Source organism: Bubalus kerabau, chromosome 2 (assembly GCF_029407905.1).
Source record: "Bubalus kerabau isolate K-KA32 ecotype Philippines breed swamp buffalo chromosome 2, PCC_UOA_SB_1v2, whole genome shotgun sequence".
NCBI classification, from domain to species: Eukaryota; Metazoa; Chordata; class Mammalia; order Artiodactyla; family Bovidae; genus Bubalus; species Bubalus kerabau.
Window position 1 is genome coordinate 90,522,248 of NC_073625.1, and position 22,191 is coordinate 90,544,438.

The window sequence follows — 22,191 nt, forward strand, 5'->3', positions numbered from 1 at the left end:
AGGGCTCATACATATTCAAGATATGCACTCTTTTTAACCATAAGTTTTACTTTAAGCCACTTGACTTCACCAGGTCCTGTGGGGAAAAAGATGGAAAATTCATTGCAATTCTAAGCAGGGTACCCTGCAGGCCATAAGAGATGGGAAGTAAGCATGGTTTCTGCAACTTATAGGTTTCCTAAGGAACAAGGTGTCCCTCTTGTGGCCAGAGGAGAAACAACAGTTTCACAGGCAGGTTTTTTTCCTTATATGAGAAAAGTAGGTCTGTAATTCACTTCTGAGGACAAGAGTGGGGATGGTTTGTTTCTGCTCCATGCTGTCTGGGGCTACAGCTGGAGGGAAATCAACAACTGGGGCCTGTAATCATCTGAAAGCATTTTCATAAACAGGTCTGCCTGTTGATGCTGGCAGTCAGCAGGGACCTCTGCTGAGCTGTGGGCCACAATAACATATGTCCTTTTCATGTGGTTTCTCTGTGTGGTTTTCTCACTGTACTACACCTGGATTCCAAGCACACATTCCAAGGGAGCCACGTGGAAATGAGTGGGATTTTTAAGATCCAGCCTCAGAAGTCACAGAATATCTTTCCTACCATATTCTATCAGTTGTTTTGCTGTTGTTTAGTCACTTAATCATATCTGACTCTTTTGTGACCCCATGGACTGTAGCCCACCAGGGTCCTCTGTCCATGGAATTCTCCAAGCAAGAATACTGGAGTGGGTTGCCATTCCCTTTTCCAGGAGATCTTCCCAACCCAGGGATCGAACCCATGTCTCCTGCATTGGCAGGTGGATTCTTTACCACTGAGCTACCTGAGAAGCCCAGTGGAGGTGACAGATGCTTGTCCAGTTTCAGAGAGGGAACCAGACTCCACTACTCAATGGAAAGTGCGTCAAAGTCACATCGTAAGAAGAGTATGTGGGATGGGAAGCACTGGTGGCCATCTTTGTTAAATATAACTGGCAGTATGTCTTCCTAGATATTTAGTGTCTCATCCATAGTGTATACTCACAAGCGGACCTGGACATGGGACACAAAGATGCACACACTTTTGCCCACTGGTTCCCTGCACATGTCTCTTCCCAGATCTCCTTGCTATTGAACTTCAAACATTATATCTTCTAGGCCCCTGGTCCACTGAACCACACAATTCACTGTTCCTCAGGGCTCTATTTACCCTGAGCTCATGTTATCTCTCTCCCCATTCAAAGGAGATAACTCAATGTACACCTTGAAATTCTGCCTACTAGAAGGACTCTCCTTACTACTGTGCTTTAGGAGCCCTCCCTAGTGGGACTGCAGCGCAGTAGCAGTCCATTTTCAGCTCTAATAACATATCAGGCCTGAATCAGTTGTGAATATTTCCACCATTATCATCAACTGGTCACACCTCATGAAGCAATAGGCGTGAGTAAGAAATACAAGACACAGAGATCTTTGCCACCTGTTCATGTATATTACAACCTCTGGACTGCTTAGATATGATCCCATGTATAGAATTTTTGTATTTCTCTGGGTGTTAGCTGTGTGCACCCAACCTTACAAAACCTAGGTCCAGAAGAGCAGCTCTGGTAATATATTCATTTGATGCCTCACAATCAAATGCTTAGTTTTGGCTAGAACTCTGTATCATGTCAGTAGGTGTTTTCTAAATAGTTGGCTGATGAAGGCATCACTTCAGATCAGTTCAGTGGCTCAGTCCTGTCCAACTCTTTGTGACCTCCTGGACTGCAGCACGCCAGGCTTCCCTGTCCATCACCAACTCCCAGAGCTTACTCAAACTCATGTCCATTAAGTCGGTGATGCCATCCAACCATCTCACCCTGTCATCCCCTTCTCCTCCCGCCTTCAATCTTTCCCAGCATCGGGGTCTTTTCCAATGAGTCAGTTCTTCTAATCAGGTGACTAAAGTATTGGAGTTTCAGCTTCAGTATCAGTCTTTCCAGTGAATATTCAGGGATGATTTCCTTTAGGATTGATTGGTTTGATCCCCTTGCAGTCCAAGGGACTCTGAGGAATCTTCAACACTACAGTTCAAAAGCATCAATTCTTTGGCACTCAGCTTTCTTTATAGTCCAACTCTCACATCCAAACATGACTACTGGAAAAACTGAAGACATGGCCGTACTCTAAAACCCTAGGAGTTGTGCTGTGGTTCTCCTTTCAGGTCCTGCCAGTCTCTACACGGCATCATTAACTATCATCCAGCACCATGGAATCGGCCACACCATTATGAACTAAGAAGAGCAGCATGTTCACAGCCTGGACGCACTGCTGAGTTTTCTCTTCTTTTGCCCCTACTCAAAACTGGCAGCCTTTTGACTTCACTGATAAGTGAGTTAAAGCAGTATTTTCCAGTATGGCTAGGTTAGGTGTAAAATCTAAACAAATGCACCAAATGCTGTTTTCTATTTCTTGCATAGGTAGTAGGAGGTCGATAAAAGATGCAGTAACTTATCCTAAATCAAATCCCTTACACAGTGGAAGTGACAAATAGATTCAAGGGATTAGATCTGATAGAGTGCCTGATGAACGATGGATGAAGGTTTGTGACATTGTACAGGAGGCAGTGATCAAGATCATTTCCAAGAAAAAAAAATGCAAAAAGGCAAAATGGTTGTCCAAGGAGGCCTTACAAATAGCTGAGGAAAAAAAAAAAAAAAAAGACATGAAAGGCAAAGGAGGAAAGGAAAGATATAACCATTTAAATGCAGAGTTCCAAAGAATAGCAGGGAGAGATAAGAAAGCCTTCCTTAGTGATCAGTGCAAAGAAATAGAGGAAAACAATAGATTGGGAAAGACCAGAGATCTCTTCAAGAAAATTAGAGATACCAAGGGAACATTTCATGCAAAGATGGGCACAATAAAGGACAGAAATGGTATGGACCTAACAGAAGCAGAAAATATTAAGAAGAGGTGGCAAGAATACACAGGAGAACTATACAAAAAAGGTCTTCATGACCCAGATAACCACGATGGTGTGATCACTCACCTAGAGCCAGACATCTTGAAATCTGTAGTCAAGTGGTCCTTAGGAAGCATCACTATGAATAAAGCTAGTGGAGGTGATGGAATTCCAGTTGAGTTATTTCAAGACCTAAAAGATGATGCTGTGAACGTGCTGCACTCAATATGTCAGCAAATTTGGAAAACTCAGCAGTGGCTACAGGACTGGAAAAGATCAGTTTTCATTCCAATCCCAAAGAAAGGCAATGCCAAAGAATGCTCAAACTACGGCACAGTTGCACTCATCTCACATGCTAGCAAAGTAATGCTCAAAATTCTCCAAGCCAGGCTTCAACAGTACGTGAACCGTGAACTTCCAGATATTCAAGCTGGTTTTTAGAAAAGGCAGAGGAACCAGAGATCAAATCGCCAACACCCATCAAATCATGGAAAAAGCAAGAGAGTTCCAGAAAAACATCTACTTATGCTTTATTGACTACGCCAAAGCCTTTGACTGTATAGATCACAACAAACTGTGGAAAATTCTTCAAGAGATGGGAATACCAGACCACCTGACCTGCCTCCTGAGAAATTTGTATGCAGGTCAAGAAAGACAGTTAGAACGTAACATGGGAAAATAGACTGGTTCCAAATAGGGAAAGGAGTACATCAAGGTTGTATATTGTCAACCTGCTTATTTAATTTCTATGCAGAGTACATCATGAGAAATGCCAGGCTGGATGAAGCACAAGCTGGAATGAAGATTGCCCGGAGAAATATCAATAACCCAGATGTGAAGAATACCCACAACCCAGACGTGACAACCCTTACGGCAGAAAGTGAAGAACTAAAAAGCCTCTTGATGGAAGTGAAAGAGGAGAGTGAAAAAGTTGGCTTAAAACTTAACATTCAGAAAACTAAGATCATTGCATCCAGTCCCATCACTTCATGACAAATAGATGGGTTAATAATGGAAACAAGGAGAGACTTTATTTTCTTGGGTCCAAAATCACTACAGATGGTGACTGCAGCCATGAAATTAAAAGACGTTTGCTCCTTGGAAGAAAAGCTATGTCCAACCTAGACAGCATATTAAAACGCAGAGACATTACTTTGCCAACAAAGTTCTGTCTAGTCATAGCTATGGTTTTTCCAGTAGTCATGTATGGATGTGAGAGTTGAACCATAAAGAAAGCTGAGAGCCAAAGAATTGATGCTTTTGAACTGTGGTGTTGGAGAACACTCTTGAGAGTCCCTTGGACTGCAAGGAGATCCAACCAGTCCATCCTAAAGGAAATCAGTCCTGAATATTCGTTGGACAGACTGATGCTGAAGCTGAAACTCCAATACTTTGGCCACCTGATTCGAAGAACTGACTCTTTGGAAAAGATCCTGATGCTGCATGGGAAAGACTGAAGGCAGGAGGAGAAGGGGATGTCAGAGGATGAAAGAGTTGGATGGCATCACCAACTCTAAGGACATGAGTTTGAGTAAGCTCTGGGAGTCGGGGATGGACAGGGAAGCCTGCCCTCTGCAGTCCATGAGGTCGCCAAGAGTCGGACATGACTGAGTGACTGAACTGATTCGCATTCATCCTCATCAGATTGAGAGTCCCGGTCCTTTCTGAGAATGCATTCCCATCATTAGCGTAGACCTTTACTCTTACATGCAGTACTTTCCCTCTCAAGTTGGTGAAATCTGGAAGTCAGGATCATATCCTATTCATCTTTAAACCCGTATTCAAAACATAGTGCCAGGCACACCACGTGTATTTAATGCATGTTGTATGACTTTCACCTCAGTGTCTGTCCTGAAAAGTATCGTCCACACTTACTTTCCAGCTGGCCCCAGCACAAGGTGCCAAGCGGCCATCTCTGCCACTTCAGGACATGAGACCAGCATTGTAGGTCTCTTACCTAAACTTGGGCAGCAATTGGCTCCTTTTTTCTTCCCTTGTTTCACAAAACCAAGAGGGGTCAGCGCAACCCAAGAGGATGTGGGGAAGTCGACTCTGAAACCCTGATTTCTTGGGTCTGTCCGTGGGCAATCCCTTCTGGACCAGTGAAAATTTTCTTCCCTCATATCGTATATATTAAAAAAAAAAAGCAGACATCTACCACAAAGGTCCAAAATTCATGGTCATGACGTGCACTTTTATTTTTATTTTATAACTTTACAATATTGTATTGGTTTTGCCAAATATCAACATGAATCCGCCACAGGTATACACGTGTTCCCCTTCCTGAACCCTCCTCCCTCCTCCCTCCTCGTATCATCCCTCTGGGTCGTCCCAGTGCACCAGCCCCAAGCATCCAGTATCCTGCATCGAACCTGGACTGGCGACTCGTTTCATATATGATATTATACATGTTTCAATGCCATTCTCCCAAATCATCCCACCCTCTCCCTCTCCCACAGAGTCCAAAAGACTGTTCTATATACATCAGTGTCTCTTTTGCTGTCTCGCATACAGGGTTATTGTTACCATCTTTCTAAACTCCATATATATGCGTTAGTATACTGTATTCGGAGAAGGCAATGGCACCCCACTCCAGTACTCTTGCCTGGAAAATCCCATGGATGGAGAACCCTGGTAGGCTGCAGTCCATAGGGTCGCTAAGAGTTCGACACGACTGAGCGACTTCACTTTCACTTTTCACTTTCATGCATTGGAGAAGGAAATGGCAACCCACTCCAGTATTCTTGCCTGGAAAATCCCAGGGATGGGGGAGCCTGGTGGGCTGCCGTCTATGGGGTCGCACAGAGTCGGACACGACTGAAGCGACTTAGCAGCAGCAGTAGCAGCAGCATACTGTATTGGTGTGCACGTTTTTTAAAAAAGCAAACACTGAAAAACACTGACGCCCAAACTGTAACATACAGACGAAAACACATCCACGTGCTACGGTCTTCTCCCGCGATCCGAAGCCTTTGAAAATGAATGGAGAAAAACTGTCTTAGCATTCTGTCTCCCACTTTCGACAATATCTATTCGGCAAAAATAAAACCTAAACAAAAAGTTTTAAAATAAGCATTTAAAAAGTTAATACACTTTTATTTTTGCTTACGTGTCTTCTCTTCTTTTGGCTTTTGTAGCGGTTTAAGTCTTCAAACTGATCCTGCTCGTCCACACGGGTGTAGAAACTGCGACGAGTTGGACACGGCTGCCGGAGAGGCGGGGCCGATGTTATGATGTCATCGCCACGGGGCGGAGGCGACAGTGTCTGAGAAGAGGCTCCGCGTGCTGCAACGCTCGCTACCCGGCTCTGAGGCAGCGCGAATCCCGGATAGCGCCTGCTCTTCCCTGTTGGTCCGCCCCGGCCGAGTCCCGCGTGGAGATGGCAGACGACCTTGGAGACGAGTGGTGGGAGAACCAGCCGGCAGGAGCAGCCAGCAGCCCAGGTACCCACTCTGACCGCGCTCCTGCGGGGCCTCCCGCACACCCAGCCCTTCCGTGAGCCTCAGCCCGGGCCCGCGCAGCCGCTGGCGGTGGCCGCGGTCTGTCCCGCGGTGGTGCGCGCCTCTGTGGGAGCGCGCGAGCGCTGAGGAGCAAGTGGGGCAAGAGATCTACTAACACGTGAAACAGACAAGTGTGACAGTAACTCAGATCTGCCCTCTAGCCAGGAGGAATCCCTTCCCAAGCCGTTTTCTGTTTTTCCTTATTTCTTAATGGATAAGACAGTTTATGCGGAGACTGGGAGTTTGAGCGTAACGGTTAAGGGTTAACTCCTGGATTAGATTCAGACTGCTTCTGTTCAGGTCGCTCCTACAGCCCTTTAATACTGTTTCGCCCCCTTTTCCTCATCTGTAAAATAAGGGTAATGGTGCCAGTTTCGTATGATTGTCGTGAAGATTAAATGAAGATAACACAAATAATGCCCTTTAGCACAATGCCTGGTCCATAACACGTGCGCAGTAAATAAAAGCTTTAGTTTTTCTTGCTATCATCATCATCATCATCATCATGTAATTTGGACTTTTAGAACCTGAGACTTGGAGAGTCGCTTGGATTCACGCATTTGACAGCTGAGGAACATGAGACCTAAAGCTATCAAATAACATGACAAGTTCACAAAGCTGGTTGGTGTCAGAAACAAGACTAGAATTCAGTTAACACACTTCGGATGTGTTTATTATGTTGTGTGTACCCACTGACGGTGCAGTGAACATTTTATCCTTGAGTAGACAGTGTTAAATAAAGCATTAAATAACTCCTAACCACAGGCTGGCCTTGAATTTTTCAAGTCCCTGGCTTAATATACAATTTTTTTTTTTAAATCATTCTTCAAGGTCTGCCTCTCTTCTTTACTAGATTCTAAGATTTTTTGAAGAAAAAGCCAAAGCCTGATTCATGTCTGCAGAGTCCAGGGGGCCTTGCACATGATTGACAGTTAATACATATTTGCTACAAACACTAATGTTGAAATATCAGTTGAGAAATAGCCATTAAAAACAACAGAATTCTATTTACTACAGCATCGTTTCCAGAAGGACAGGCTTTAGGTACAACCTGAGCAGATGGCATTTTTACAAAGGTTGGCAATATAATACTTCCTTGATTAAACTTCTTGACTCTCTTTGTGGCTTTGTTTTTAGCAGATGTATGTACTTGAAGGCACAAATACCTTTTTTTGCAGGTTGTGGTATTTCACGTTTAATAACCCCTGCCACTCATAACTGAGGTGTTAAAAACTATATTTCATGGCATGATTCAAGGATAAAGGCTAATTAAGAAGTAAATATTTTTTGAGTGGTAAAGGGGTCTTAATTCTTGGTTCTAGTCCTTTCTCTTGCCCATTGCCAGCTATATGTCTCTGAAGTTAGTCACCCTTTGAAAAGAAGGAAATTAACATGTATTGAATATCTACTGTATGCCAGATGTTTTCATAAATATGAATTCATTTAATCTTCATAACATGCTTAAAAAGTAAGCATTTTAATTTAATATTCATAACATGCCTAAAAGGTAAGTGTTACCTTCATGTTTAAATGACAGACAAGGGAGAGATCTGGCAAGAGGTTAGTCAAGAGCACCTGACTTTCAAGATCACACTTTTCCCACATTACTGTGTGGCTTCTCTGGTCCTCAGTGTCACAATCTGTAAAGTGAGGGATGCTTAAAGATCGCCTTTTTAAGGGTTTTACCAACAAAGAGTTTTAAACTTTGAACCTAGATAGAACTGTGAAGTGCTACAGCCTCTCTCATCTAAGTTGCCAGGATTCCCATCAAGGTATGTTGGAGTCTCCAGGATCACCTTACTTTTTAGGTTCTTTCTAAGTGTAAGTCTGAGCTTTGAAAATTGCCAACATTAAATTTATCAGAGGCCTTTGCTTTGTTACCTGCTTTGAAGATAGGTAAGTGTATGTGCTTCCTTGAGATCTGCTTGGTTGATTAGTTACTGGTGATTTTTCTAACTAATCTGAATAATGCTTCTGGTTCAGAAGAAATCACAGTTGCACCAATTCAGGTTTCCTAATCCTACCAGTGTTAATAGAGAAACATCAGTCTAAAATGTGTGAATTATATTTTGTTTTGAAAGTCAAAAGAGAACTAGCGCCTTAAGTCACTGAAAGAAAAGGTTGTAAAATGCCTTTATTCCTGTATGTGTTACACTGTGTGTATGCTCAGTTGTGTCCAGCTCTTTGGGACTTCATGGACTGTAGCCCACCAGGCTCCTCTGTCCATGGAATTTTCCAGCCAAGAATACTGGAGCAGGTTGTCCTTTCCTACTCCAGGGAATCTCCCCAACCCAGGAATCAAACGCACGTCTCCTGCATTGGCAGGTGGGTTCTTTTTAAAACTGATGTGTTATGCTACTTGGAGAAGGTAATGGCACCCCACTCCAGTGCTCTTGCCTGGAAAATCCCATGGACGGAGGATCCTGGTGGGTTGCAGTCCATGGGGTCGTGAACAGTCGGACATGACTGAGCGACTTCACTTTCACTTTTATGCATTGGAGAAGGAAATGGCAACCCACTCCAGTGTTCTTGCCTGGAGAATCCCAGGGACGGGGGAGCCTGGTAGGCTGCCGTCTATGGGGTCGCACAGAGTCAGACACGACTGAAGTGACTTAGCATAGCATAGCATGCTGCTGCTGCTGCTGCTAAGTCGATTCAGTCGTGTCCGACTCTGTGCGACCCCAGAGACGGCAGCCCACCAGGCTCCCCCGTCCCTGGGATTCTCCAGGCAAGAACACTGGAGTGGGTTGCCATTTCCTTCTCCAATGCATGAAAGTGAAAAGTGAAAGTGAAGTCGCTCAGTGGTGTCTGACTCTTAGTGACCCCATAGACTACAGCCTACCAGGCTCCTCTGTCCATGGGATTTTCCAGGCAAGAGTACTGGAGTGGGGTGCCATTGCCTTCTCCGGCATAGCATGCTACTTGCCTATAAAAGTAAGCATCTTTCCTTGAAAATCCCCTGTTCCTAGTTCATGCTTATGGTGGCAAGGTGATGGAGCATTTAGTCATTTATTCAAAAGTCTATCTACATTTATCTACCACAAAAGCCTAACATTCGGGGTTGTGAATTCTTATGTACATTTTCTAAGAGGAAGCTATATATACACATGGATGCCCAAACCCTGACACACACCGCATATAATACTCATCCAGCTATCTGTTGTCAAGTAAATGAACGTTTTTGCTGTTTTCATGACTTCTTGGATGTGCTTTGTAATTCAGAGTCCATTACTAAAGGTCTTGATCTACATATGACCTTTTTTTTGCATACATCTTTTAGCTTTTCGTGGAGAAGGCAGTGGCACCCCACTCCAATACTCTTGCTTGGAAAATCCCATGGACGGAGGACCCTGGTAGGCTGCAATCCATGGGGTCGTGGAGAGTTGGACATGACTGAGCGACTTCCCTTTCACTTTTCACTTTCATGCACTGGAGAAGGAAATGGCAACCCACTCCAGTATTCTTGCCTGGAGCATCCCAGGGACGGAGGAGCCTGGTGGGCTGCCATCTATGGGGTCACACAGAGTCGGACACATCTGAAGCGAATTAGCAGCAGCAGCAGTTTGGCTTTTCATAAGCTGTTGTTTTTCTAGAGTCATTCCTTTTTTTTTTGCACATAACTTTATCGTGCTTCACAGATACTACATAATTGAAGGTTTGCATTGACCCTGTATTGGTTAGCCTTTTTTGGCAATAAATTATTTTTTACTTAAGGTATGTACTCTTTTTATATGTAATGCTATTGCACACTTAACAGAGTACAGAATAGTGAAATGTAACTTTTATACACACTGGGAAACCAAAAAATTCATGTGACTTTCTGTATTGTGATACTCACTTTATTGTGGTGGTCTGGAACTCAACTGAAATATCTCCAAGGTATGCCTGTGCTAAAATCCTGAATTGTACTGGAGCCCAACATGGGACCTGGCACTTAGTAGATGTTTAGTAGATATTAGCTGAATGAGTGAATGCATGCTACAGGACTTTTGGTGATAATGTACACAAGTAGACATACAATTTCTCATCCAATCTGGACACTTTTGAGAGTGGAAAGCCATGCTCTTAGAGTTTTGCTGGGACTGTCTACTTGAGATGTCTGGTTACCCTGTTGGCATCATCATTGGTGGGGATTGGAGTCATGGCCCAGGACAAGGCAACTGAGACTTGCCTCTGCTGAGGTGTGTGCTGCCCAGTCTGCCTCAGGCAACAGAATCTAGAAATCCTCTACTGAGTTCTAATATTTCATTTCACTTATTTCTTTATTCTCTGCTTTATTCCTTGCCTACCTTAAGAAATTATTGAATTGCATGCTATAGTCCCTGGGGTTGCAAAGAGTGGGACACGACTTAGGGCCTAAACAACTATACGTAATACTGCATAACACATAATTACTGCAATACATACAGTAAACAGTACATGCAGCAGAATCATGATTCCAAAACATTAGTGCTAAAGTGACCAGGTGCAGTTCACCAAACTGGGCACTTTCTCAGTGTGAAGCTGAATGTTACCCACATTACGGTTTTTGTGACTTATGGAGCAGAGCAGAGAATTCTTGCTGTTGGAAGCAGTCAGTCATTCACTAACTGAAGAGAACACTGATTGTTTTCCCTTTTTATTCCAATAATATGCTCACTAAATTATCAAGTCAAGAGTCCAGTAGACAGCTGGGTTTATGAGTCTGCAGCTTCAGGATTGCATCTGGAGACATGGATTTAGGAATGACTGGCACATGTATAACTTACTTTTAAAGAGAATATTTTTAGCAAACTACAGGACTCTTCGCTTCCACTTCTTTTGAGGAGGGTTTTTCATATTCTTCCCTGGAGTATTCTAAACCTTTGATGCCATCTCTTACTCATCATCTAACTGGAAAACTGAAGTATGAAGACATTTCTGTGTACACTGCAGGGAGACAGCAGGTAACAATACTGATTTGCACTTACTGAGTGGTGACTCTTTGCCAGATACTGTTTTGATTGCATTCTATGTACTGGCTCATTTAATCTTCACAGATTATTCTATAACCATGATATAGTTACTATTATCTTCTTTTTTTTTAAGGAGGAAATTGAGGCACTAAGTGGTTCAGTGATTTGCCCAATGTCATTCAGTTGGTAAGTGGAGAGGCAGAGATTCATAGACAGGCAGTCAGGAAGCCAGTCTGTGCACTTAAATTTCTCAAAGTTATGTAATTATCAATGATAACAATTTCATCTCTAAAATAATAGTTTATAAACCTTTTGTTTATATATGTCATTGTTGTCAAATTGTCTGTTAACTCTTAGTCTCCCAAAGTGTACTGTTCTAAAGAACACTGACTACTCAGATGCAAATAAGCCGGTTGCACCATTGGACTTTGCAGAACAGTCTCTTCCCAGACACTCATACTTGGCCCTAGAACACAAGGCTCATATACCTGGCTGTCTTCTTGAAGTCTTAACTTATTTGATGAAAATGTTAAATGTAAATGAGGCCCAACTCCTGAATTTTTCCCTAAATCTGCTTTTTCTCCAGACTTCCCTATCTCAGTAAATTCAATCACCAATTAACCAGTTTCTCAAAGGCCTAGGATTATTCTGATTTATTCGTTTACTTTTGTCACCCATTACGTCTGATCTATCCAGTCTTGTCTCTGTCCCCAAAACACATCCTGAATTTATTTTTCCTTTTATTATTATTTTTTGCTTGTTTGTTTACGTCATCTGAATATGTGCTGTTATCCTCGCTTGCCTAAACCTCTGCAGTAAGCTAACAGGGCTCCCAGCTTCCATCTTGTCCCTCTGTTCTTCACTCAGCAGCTGTAGTGATCAATCACATCACATTCCTGCTTAAACCTGTCAGTGGCTCCCCCGATGGATTGCTTACCATGGTTGCTATCTGCTGGAACCTTCTTACTCTCCTCTAGGTTATGCTGTACCAGCCACACCAGCCTTCATACTGTGCCGCAGCTGACCAAGCTCATTCTGTCTTATCCATTTGCAGTAGCTATTACTCTTCCTTTCTGGGCTGTCCTGAATTTTGAATGGTTGGCCTTTTCTTGACATTAAGACCTAGGTTCAGACATACTAAATAGGAAGCCCTTCCTGTTCAGTCAGTCTAGAGTAGCTATCCACTTACATTATCATGTTATAGTAATTCTCATCAGAGCTATGGTCACCAACTATTATTTTCCTTATTAAACTATTGCAGTCTCCCCACATTAGTACATAAGTACCATGTGAGCAGAGATTAGTTTATCTTGTTCTTTGCTGTATCCTCAGGGCTACTTAGAAGACACTCATTAAGAATTTGTTCATTAAGAAATTAACTCTTAGTATTTCCCAGCCACATCTTGGAGACTTTAACCTAGGATTTCCACATCTAAAGAAACTTGGTCCACTGGAAAGGTTGTCAGCATCCTGCTCAGGCTTTTGTTAAACTTGGCAGGTGTTGCTTTTCTCTTTCTGAAAATGTGTTAGAAGTCCATGTTTTATAACTGTGTCTACTACCGTTTCATTCTAACCACATTTGGATTTAGTTTTTAATTTATGTTTTGAAATTCTGTATTTGAAAGGACAGAAGACTTTTGCTTTGTAAATGAGCTGGTAATTCCCACTAGTGATGGCTTTTATCACCTAAAATCTTTGTGATTGTTCATTTTGTTTGAAATTGCTGAAGTAAGCATTATAAATATTTTTGTTGTAATATTACTTTATCCTTTAAAAAAATCACATTGCTGTATGCTAAGTTCCTTCTGGAAATGGTGAAGTTGGGGCACACCTTGGATTTTTTAAGCCTAAATAGCTTATGTTTTTGTGTTTTTTTGCTTTTCTAACATTAATTTTACCTATAGGCATCCATGCATGGTAGATGTTGTAAAGCATTGTCTCTGCATGTAAAATTCAGACTGGGAATATTTACAGTTGATGTTGATAACATACATCAGAGGATCAATTTCAGAGCTTTGTTGTTTTCAAAATCATTTATTGAGCCGTCATGCTTGTCCCTCTTTTAGAAATTGCAATGGAGTTAGAGGAAAAAACATAATCTGTTTACCTTATGAAATTTACACATTGATATGGTTCAAACAAAATGCAAGTAATATTATTTTAAGACAGATGTTTAAGGGCAGAAAACAGGGGTAGGATAAATTTTAAAAAGAAAGAGGAGAGAGCATACAACATTTTTGTTCTGCACTTGAAGATTGTAACAAATGGACCAAGTTTTACTTTACTGTACACAATTTCTATGATTCTTGTAAATGATTGAACAAGTGGTATGGGTATGTATGCATGCATGCTCAGTCATGTCTGACTCTTTGAGACCTCATGGACTGTAGGTCACAAGGCTTTTCTGTCCATGGAATTTTCCAGGCAAGGATACCAGAGTAGGTTGCCATTCCCTTCTCCAGGGGATCTTCCCGACCCAAGATCGAACCCAGGCCTCTTGCATCTCCTGAATTGGCAGGCAAATTCTTTACCACTGGTCCACCTGGGAATCCCTAAAGAAGTGGTTCTTGACAATTATGAATGTTTAAAGGTGCAGATTTACACATCTTTCTCTAAATTACATGTATAGTAGTTCTGCTGTCTTAGAAAATACCAGGAATATAGAAGGCCTAGAAATAGTTTGTTTCCCCACTCAGATTCAGCAGTAGCACATTTCATTATTTTGTGACATAAATCCTTTGACCTATTCTTATCTGACGTTCTTTAGTTGAACACTTTAGTGCATATGTGGAAGTATACATTTTACAAAAGATATCACAAGCAAACTTGAAATATAGTTTTTTCATTTTCATCAGCCTTTATGGAATTTTTAATCACATTCTTAAATGGCTAGCATTGCTTTTACCAATTAGTTGATTAAGCTCTTCTTAAGTTGTTGAGTTCCTTGTTAGTCTAGATCACACTAGAACAGTGGTAAGGAAACTTTTTTTGTAAAAGGCCAGATAGTAAATAGTTTAAACTGTGTTGGCCAGTCAGTGTCACAGCTACTCAACTCTGCTATTGTAGCATAAAAATGATCATATAATAAATATGTAAACAAATGAACATGGCTGTGTTCCAATAGAATGTTATCTATAGACAATGAAATCTGAATTTCATGTAATTTTCACATCTCACAAAATATTCTTGATGTTTTTTCCTATTTAAAAATATAAAAACTATTCTTAACTTGCAGAACATACAGAAAGACAGTGGGCTGAATTTGGCCTGTGGGCTGCAGATCCCTGCCTCAGACTCAGTGTTAGACCCCCAGTGTTATGACACATATCATTTGAAACATGTCCCAAAGAGAATTCCACATCACATCACATACTCCATTACTTAGCCCATACTTGCCAGTCATGTATTAGATCAGTCATTTTCCTCTTAAAATCAGACAATTGATTCTAAAAAGTTACAAGGAGATCAGTTCAGAAATCATTGAAGTTAAATAAATGAAGAGACGAGAAAAGACTCCAGCATACAAATATCAGGTTATTAAACTTTTCTTTTTTCACAATTTGAATGTATCTTTGTTTACTTGTATATTTATCTGTTTTAAAATTTAACCTAATAAAAGCAGTCTAAAATTATCAGGATAGCTTCTTTTATTTTTATTTTTACAAGGAGCATATTTCTGCAGAAACAGGATTATGCTCAGGAGACAGCATTCTTTATATTTTGGTTGTGTTGCAGGTCAAACACCATTTTGTTGAACTTACCCTGGTTGTAAGTTGTTCATGCATTTTTATTATATTACATATTGCTTTAAAATAAGAAGTATAGTTTTTGGCTGATAATCCTTTTGTTAGAATAGATTTTGTTATTTTAAAGACCTGTCTAAATAGTATTCAGTTCAGTTCAGTCACTCAGTCGTGTCCAGCTCTTTTCGACCCCATGGACTGCAGCACACCAGGCTTCCCTGTCCATCAGCAACTTCCAGAGCTTGCTCAAACTCATGTCCATCGAGTCAGTAATGCCATCCAATCATCTCATCCTCTGTTGGCCCCTTCTCCTCCTGCCTTCAGTCTTCTGCAGTATCAGGATCTTTTTCAGTGAATCTGTTCTTTGCATCAGGTGGTCAAAGTATTGGAGCTTTAGTTTCGGCATCAGTCCTTCCAGTGAATATTCAGGACTGATTCCCTTTAGGATTGACTGGTTGATCTACTTGAAGTCCAAGGGACTCTCAAGAGTCTTTTCCAACACCACAGCTTGAAAGCATCAATTCTTTGGCGCTCAGCCTTCATTATGGTCAAACTCTCACATCCATACGTGACTACTGGAAAAGCCATAACTGACTATACAGACCTCTGTTGGCAAAGTACTGTCTCTGCTTTTTAATTTGCTGCCTAGGTTTGTTATAGCTTTTCTTCTAGGGAGCAAGTATCTTTTAATTTCATGGCTGCAGTAACTGTCTGCAGTGATTTTGGAGCCCAAGAAAATAAAATCCATTTAAAGATGGATTTCTGCTGCTCGCTTGCTCATCTTCAAGGTAAAATATTCCCAGGGTGTTGTGTTTTTCTGTGAGTACTGTTGGTGCTTGTTTTGCCTGTTTTGTTTCATGCTTCTTTCCAGTCTGTTTGGGTTCCACCCTACGAGGTTCAGTGTTTCCTCTTTGTATTAGCATAATTATCAGTGTTGAATGTTATGCAGCATAACTGATTTTCCTGACCCTGTCATGTACCATTGCCATCTCTTAGTACATTTCCTCACTTAATTCTTGACTGAATGGCTTTTCTGTCCCTCATTCACTCATTCTCTGTTTGCCGAATATTACCTGCTAATATCAGGCATGGTCATAAGCACCCTCCACTTTTTCCCACTTCACCATCTACCTATTACTGCCCTGTACTTCCTTCTGAACTGTCTCGTATTATTGTCATGTCAGAGGGTTATCATCTTTTGTAGTCCATTCCTTCCATTGTTCCCTTTCTGCTTTCCTTTAGCTTAGACTTTTCCACTTGGTGTTTTTAATCCAATTAACCCCCTACCTTCCCCTTATGCCACTTGCCTGCTGACTGCTGCACGTCATCCCTCTTTTTGACTTGCATAGCTCAGTGCTGCCCAGGCTTTCAGCCCCTTCTCCTCTTCCCTGAAATTGAAGTGGGCCCCAGGGGCATTTGTATAGTGCCATCAGTGCACTGGAGCGGGCTTGGCTGGATGAATGTGGAAGTGGCAGTTCCTTTGCTCCTGCTCTGCTGACTGCATCCCAGGACAGTGAGCTAAAGCATTGTCCTTAACCAGGAGTATTTCTTCCAGGATTATGCCTCCAGTTCTTGGTGCCAAGGTACAGAAAACCTTGCGTCATGCTCTTCTAGAATTTATTTTTTTTCTGACTGAAGCTTTGTGAGATGTAACTGTGTCCCATGTCAAAAATACATTTGTCTTAAAACATCATTGTGTTACTCTGCCCACACTAAATTACAGACACATCTTTCTGTAGATTCAGTGAGTTTTTAGTGTGAAGAAAATAACTAGTTTACTGCCAGGAACCTGAGCTCTGCCTTGTAGATGATTGGTTGAATTCAGTATTCTGTAGTTGGACGTAGTCATGGATGATCAGAACTTAAGGAACCAGGGGAATTATTTAGCTTCTCTGTTTTTGCATTCTGGAAACTCAGGGCCTAGGCTAATGAATGCCAAGCTCTGTGCCAAATGAGTGAAAAATTTGAATTGGAACTTGAGTCTCCTGATCACAAGCTTTTGTTGAATCAAGTGCTTTTTCTATAGTGTTGGTTCAGATGTAATTTAAAAATGTCATATGAGATGATAAAAATTTTTTTAAAACATCCAAGACAGTGATTCATATCTCCCTAAAAGATCTCAGTATTAATGACCTTTGACTCTCAGGTGTCCTGATTACTATAGAAAGTAAAGATATCTAAAATGGTTTGCTTTACAAGCCTAGCAGTGAGATTCCATGACCTGGTATATACAGGAGGGGCAACTTACTAGGAAAAGAAGGACAGAAGACTATGTGCCTGCAGCCAAGTGTAGACACTACCCCAGCAATTACCAGGTAGGCCACAAAAAGGACGTGTTTGGCTGTTACTCATTTTTGTTGTTCCTTTCCTTCTTGTAACTAAGAAGAACCACTTTTTTTTTTCCCCCCTCCTGGTCAAAAGAAGTCATAATTTCAGACCTTAAAGTATGATTTTAATCAACCTGCCATTTTTAATCTGACTTTCTTGAAGCAGAGTAGGAATTCTTGCTACCACATATTCTTAGCAAAGTTCTGTGGAATGAAGAATTACTTCCGGGTTCACCAGAAAATTTTCAAAGTATTCCAACAAATCCAGTCCTGTTTTGGGCTAATGTCCAGCTTTGGGTTGCATTACAAGTAGATGGCGAGTTGGGAGGATTTGGGATGTGTGTCTGGGCCTATGATTTTATGTGTATGTGTATGCATATACATACATAGGTGAAAGAATGTAGTTGTGCTGCTCCTTCAGGATGGTATTCACCAGGCCCAGCAGCCTGTGAATGAACCATCTGTCTGTCTGCTGCGTCGCCTTTTCCTGGAGAGGTGGCCCTTCATCTTTGTCCTTCCGTGCTAATAACTCCAGGTTCCCAGATATTTCTGTCTATGAATGTATCCCGGCACTGCATTGGCACAACTTACCTTTTCCCTCCCAAGTGGAGGAAGGTATTAGAGGTGACAGTCCTTATGATGTGTAGCTTCCCACTGCCAGTCTTATCCATAGGCCCTGGGGGAGCTTTAGGGGAAGGCTTAGTGATGCCTGTAGATTTTGGTTTAGGGATCCGTGTTGGAATTCTCTGCTTGCATACCTCCTTGATCTTGAATTAAACAGAAAAACAGAAGGTAGTTAATAGTACAGTTGGTAGAGAAGCAGACATTGTTTAGGACATAGAGTCAGATTGGAGATTTTGGCTTTTTTGAAAACACTAGGTTCTAGGGACGTATCGGACACAACTGAGCGACTTCACTTTGACTTTTCACTTTCATGCATTGGAGAAGGAAATGGCAACCCACTCCAGTGTTCTTGCCTGGAGAATCCCAGGGATGGAGGAGCCTGGTGGGCTGCCGTCTATGGGGTCGCACAGAGTCGGATACGACTGAAGCGACTTAGCAGCAGCAGGGACATATCAGATTAAGGATTGTCATGTTGAAGAAAAAAAATTCAGTTAAACAATTCACCAACATGAGTTAAGTGTGTGCTGTGTTCAAGATTCTCAAGTGTAGGTAATGTTAGATACAGAGATAAATAACTTATGTTTCTTGCTTTTTAGCAATCATGGTATAGTGGGAGATAAACAAGAGAAGTGTCCCAAATTCATCTCAGTTTAATGAGATTGCCAGAGAAAGGTGAATTTCAAATGAGGGGTCTAAGAGAGCTTCATCGAGAAAGTAACATTTATCTTGGGCCTCCAAAGACTAGGGGTTTCCCTGGTGGCTCAGAGGGTAAAATGTCTGCCTCCAATGCTGGAGACCTGGGTTTGATCCCTGGGTTGGGCAGATTCCCTGGAGAAGGAAATGGCAACCCACTCCAGTACTCTTGCCTGCAAAAATTGCATGGACAGAGGAGCCTGGTAGGCTACAGTCCATGGGGTTGCAAAAAGTCGGACATGACTGAGCAACTTCACTCACTCCAAAGACTAGTAGGATTGTTAACAGCAGAATGGGAGAGCATTCCAAAGTAAAGGAATACTTTGACAACGTTCCTGAGGTAGGAAATTGGATACAGTTGAGAAATGGAATGACTTTAAATTAGGTTGCGTTTGAGAAACAGAATGGGAATGTAGACTAGGGCTAGATAGGGGAAATTGTACCTGATTCTATAGACTGTGTGTGTGGGGCGGGGTGGGTGGTGGTAGGGGAATAATAAGGACTTAGGCTGAGGGAAGACATATTGTGGAGGTACAATTGAACTAATATTTGTCCACAGCATATGAAGGGTGAGAGAGGAGTCACAGGTTGAATGATCTTGACTGGGAAAGTAGGTTGTGGAGTGTGAAAGAGTAAAGGCTTGATTTAGTTCATATTTGCTTGGAAATATACTCATTTATTTAGGAAAAATATTCTTGATTAAGAATACGTGTTGGTAAAGAGATGGGAAAAAGGTCTCAGGTAACTGCAGTTCTCCCATTATAACCCACAGGGATGACGATGGTGAAGACAACTTCCCCCATTTTGTTGCATTGTTCTTTCCTTGCTGTGACCTCAAAAATAGAAATCTTTTAAAAATGCGTTGTCGTTTTCATCATATATTCCAAATAGTGTTTTTACAGAAACCCTTTTTGTGTTGTTTTTTATTCTGTAGAAATCTGTTTACACATTTTTATTATACTGATAAAAGTACAGTAAAGTCCCATGGTCTCTTTATGTAAACATTCACTTATTTTAAGTGCCCCCTAACTATTAATAGCAACCACATTTAGGTTTTCAAATAAATACTACCCAGACTTGGCTAGAAAATATGAATCCTTCAATAAAGTATAAACTATATGAGGAATATGCTTTCTTTTGGTACAGCCTTCTCTATGCCTAGGCACTAGGAGCGTTGTTAGGCTTTAGTGTTCTTACTGACATTTTTTTTAATACTTAATCCTAAGCATGGCAACCCACTCCAGTATTCTTGCCTGCAGAATCCCCATGGACAGAGGAGCCTGGTGGGCTACAGTTCATAGGATCACAAAGAATTGGACATGACTGAGAGACTAAGCACAGCACAGCAAGCATAGCAAATGAAGTATTGATACTCCGATATCATTCTCCTGCCAGGAAATAATCACAGATGCAGGCAAGGCTCTTTGTTTTAGCATTATTTATAACAGTGAAAAGTAGACATAGTTTAAGGCTGTAATAATCAGTATAGAGTAAATGAATTACACTGTAATCACATGAAAATATTATGCTGTCTTTAAATAATGATGCTTTTGAAGATATAGAAAACTGTTTACTGGAAATGTTAAAAGCAGGATTTAAAACTGTATACACACTTTAGCTGTGTATATTTGAAGAGAAAATACTAGGAGAAAATACACCAGTGGGGAGATCAAACCAGCCAATCCTAAAGGAAATCAACCCTACATATTCATTGGGAGGACTGATGGCTGAAGCTGAAGCTCCAGTACTTTGGCCACCTGATGAGAAGAGCCAGCTCATTGGAAAAGACACTGATGCTGGGAAAGATTGAGGGCAATAGGAGAAGGGGACGACACAGGATGAGATGGTTGGATGGCATCACAGACTCAATGGACATTAGTCTGAGCAAACTCCAGGAGATAGGGAAGGACAGGAAAGCCAGGCATGCTTCAGTCCCTAGGGCCGCAAAGAGTGAGGCACAACTTAGTGACTGAACAACAACAAATCTGTGGTTAACTCTGGTTAGTGGAGTTATAGTGTTTTTTATTTTTCTTATATCTTCTCTATACACTACATTTTCTGTAATTAAGTATATAATTCCAAAAAAACACACTAAGTTATATTAAAGGATAAAAAAGGAAAGAAATATTTAAGAGATCAGGACATTTCTGTGAACATCAACATATTGTGCAAACCATGAGTAAGTCAGCTGACCTTATAACCACAGCATTAATAATAGCCTTTACAAAATAGGTTTCAGTGATGTCCTTTAACTTTGTCAAGATTTAGATCAGTTGTCCTGTTTAGTGTACAAAAATCTGTGTTGGGATTCTACTTAAATTGTGGATTCTTCGGCCTTACCTCTGGAAACTGTAATTCATTTAAATGTCTATGAATGCATCCAGGAATTCGCATTTTAAATAAACTCTCAAGGTGATTTATCTGATGCAGGGTGGTCAGCCTGACATACTTTGATAAACACTGCCATAGTTGAATCTCATTTAGATATAAGCTTTAAGGTTTTTTTCTACCTAGAACTCTTGTCTGCTTGGGTGTGGGAGGTTTAGTACTGCAGAAGGCCAGTGTTTCATGGCTCAGTGGTCCTAGATGCTCATCAGAACCACCTGAGGGGCTTTTAAAGCACTGCAGATGCCCAGATCCCATCTCAAAATCTCCCGACTCAGATTGTCTAGGAATGTGGAATGAGCACCACAGGTTAGTCAGAACTGAAATCTGTCCAATAAACTAATTGATATTGAAGACAGTATTGATGGGTCCTGTTTCTGGTGAGCTGTACTGATACATGTTTGTAAAGACAGCATGGCTTGGAATGGTCATTGGTAGGGTCAGCTGCCTGAAAGTTACTGGGTTCGCATTGTTTCTACACCATTGATGCTGCAAGTTAATTTTGGTTTTCTTGATAACTCTTGATCTCACTTCATAGTTTTTACCTTTAGATGGCAGCAGAGGCTAGTTATATTATTAGGACAACTCTAAATTTCATTTCCAAATCTTAAAAAAAAAAAAAACTATCTTTTTTTTGTTTGTATGAATTTCATACTTGGACATGTTTCAATAAATGAGGTAGAGAGCGTTAAAATGTGTCATCTCTTGGATCATTTTTATAGAACACTATGTCAAATAGCTCCAAGAAAGCTTTATCCAAATTTGGAGAGCATATTGCAGGAGGAATCGATGCATATGGCTCTTTTAAGACCACACAGTGAATAAGAATTGGAGGTTCCTGGGTTTCATCAGAAAGCAGATGTCTTGGAGGAGATTAAGCAAGTTGGAAAGCTCATTCATAGAAGAAAAGTCTATGGGTTGTTTTTTTTTTTTTAATGTTTAACTCAGTTTAACATGGAGATTGGGGTTTGGAATGGATTACAAGTTTGAAAGATGCTGAGTTCAGAGAGGCAGAGGCCTCACTTATATTTAGGTAACAGTAGAAAGAAAAGGAGAATTCATTAAGTTCTTAAAATGTTA

The 22,191-nt window shown here is 41.2% G+C and overlaps 2 protein-coding genes across 6 annotated transcripts in view; one reads left to right on the forward strand and one right to left on the reverse strand.

The window, feature by feature from the left end:
- Window positions 1-6,072: 6,072 nt before the first annotated feature.
- CMSS1 (cms1 ribosomal small subunit homolog) overlaps window positions 6,073-22,191 on the forward strand; it is a 388,986-nt gene continuing 372,867 nt past the window's right edge. For 2 of the 3 annotated variants that reach the window (XM_055567914.1, XM_055567915.1), the window contains exon 1: window positions 6,073-6,348. In XM_055567914.1, coding sequence (XP_055423889.1) covers window positions 6,285-6,348 — 64 coding nt within the window. In that variant the 5' untranslated portion in view covers window positions 6,073-6,284. The remainder of the gene's footprint in view (window positions 6,349-22,191) is intronic. The other variant, XM_055567916.1, reaches the window with a different exon arrangement.
- Window positions 13,344-22,191, reverse strand: part of FILIP1L (filamin A interacting protein 1 like) — a 306,702-nt gene continuing 297,854 nt past the window's right edge. The window contains exons 3-4 of one of the 3 annotated variants that reach the window (XM_055567912.1): window positions 18,001-18,176; window positions 13,344-13,891 (exon numbers count right to left, since the gene is read on the reverse strand). In XM_055567912.1, coding sequence (XP_055423887.1) covers window positions 13,867-13,891; window positions 18,001-18,176 — 201 coding nt within the window. In that variant the 3' untranslated portion in view covers window positions 13,344-13,866. Of the gene's footprint in view, window positions 18,177-22,191 lie in introns of all 3 variants that reach the window. The other 2 variants (XM_055567910.1, XM_055567913.1) reach the window with 2 other exon arrangements.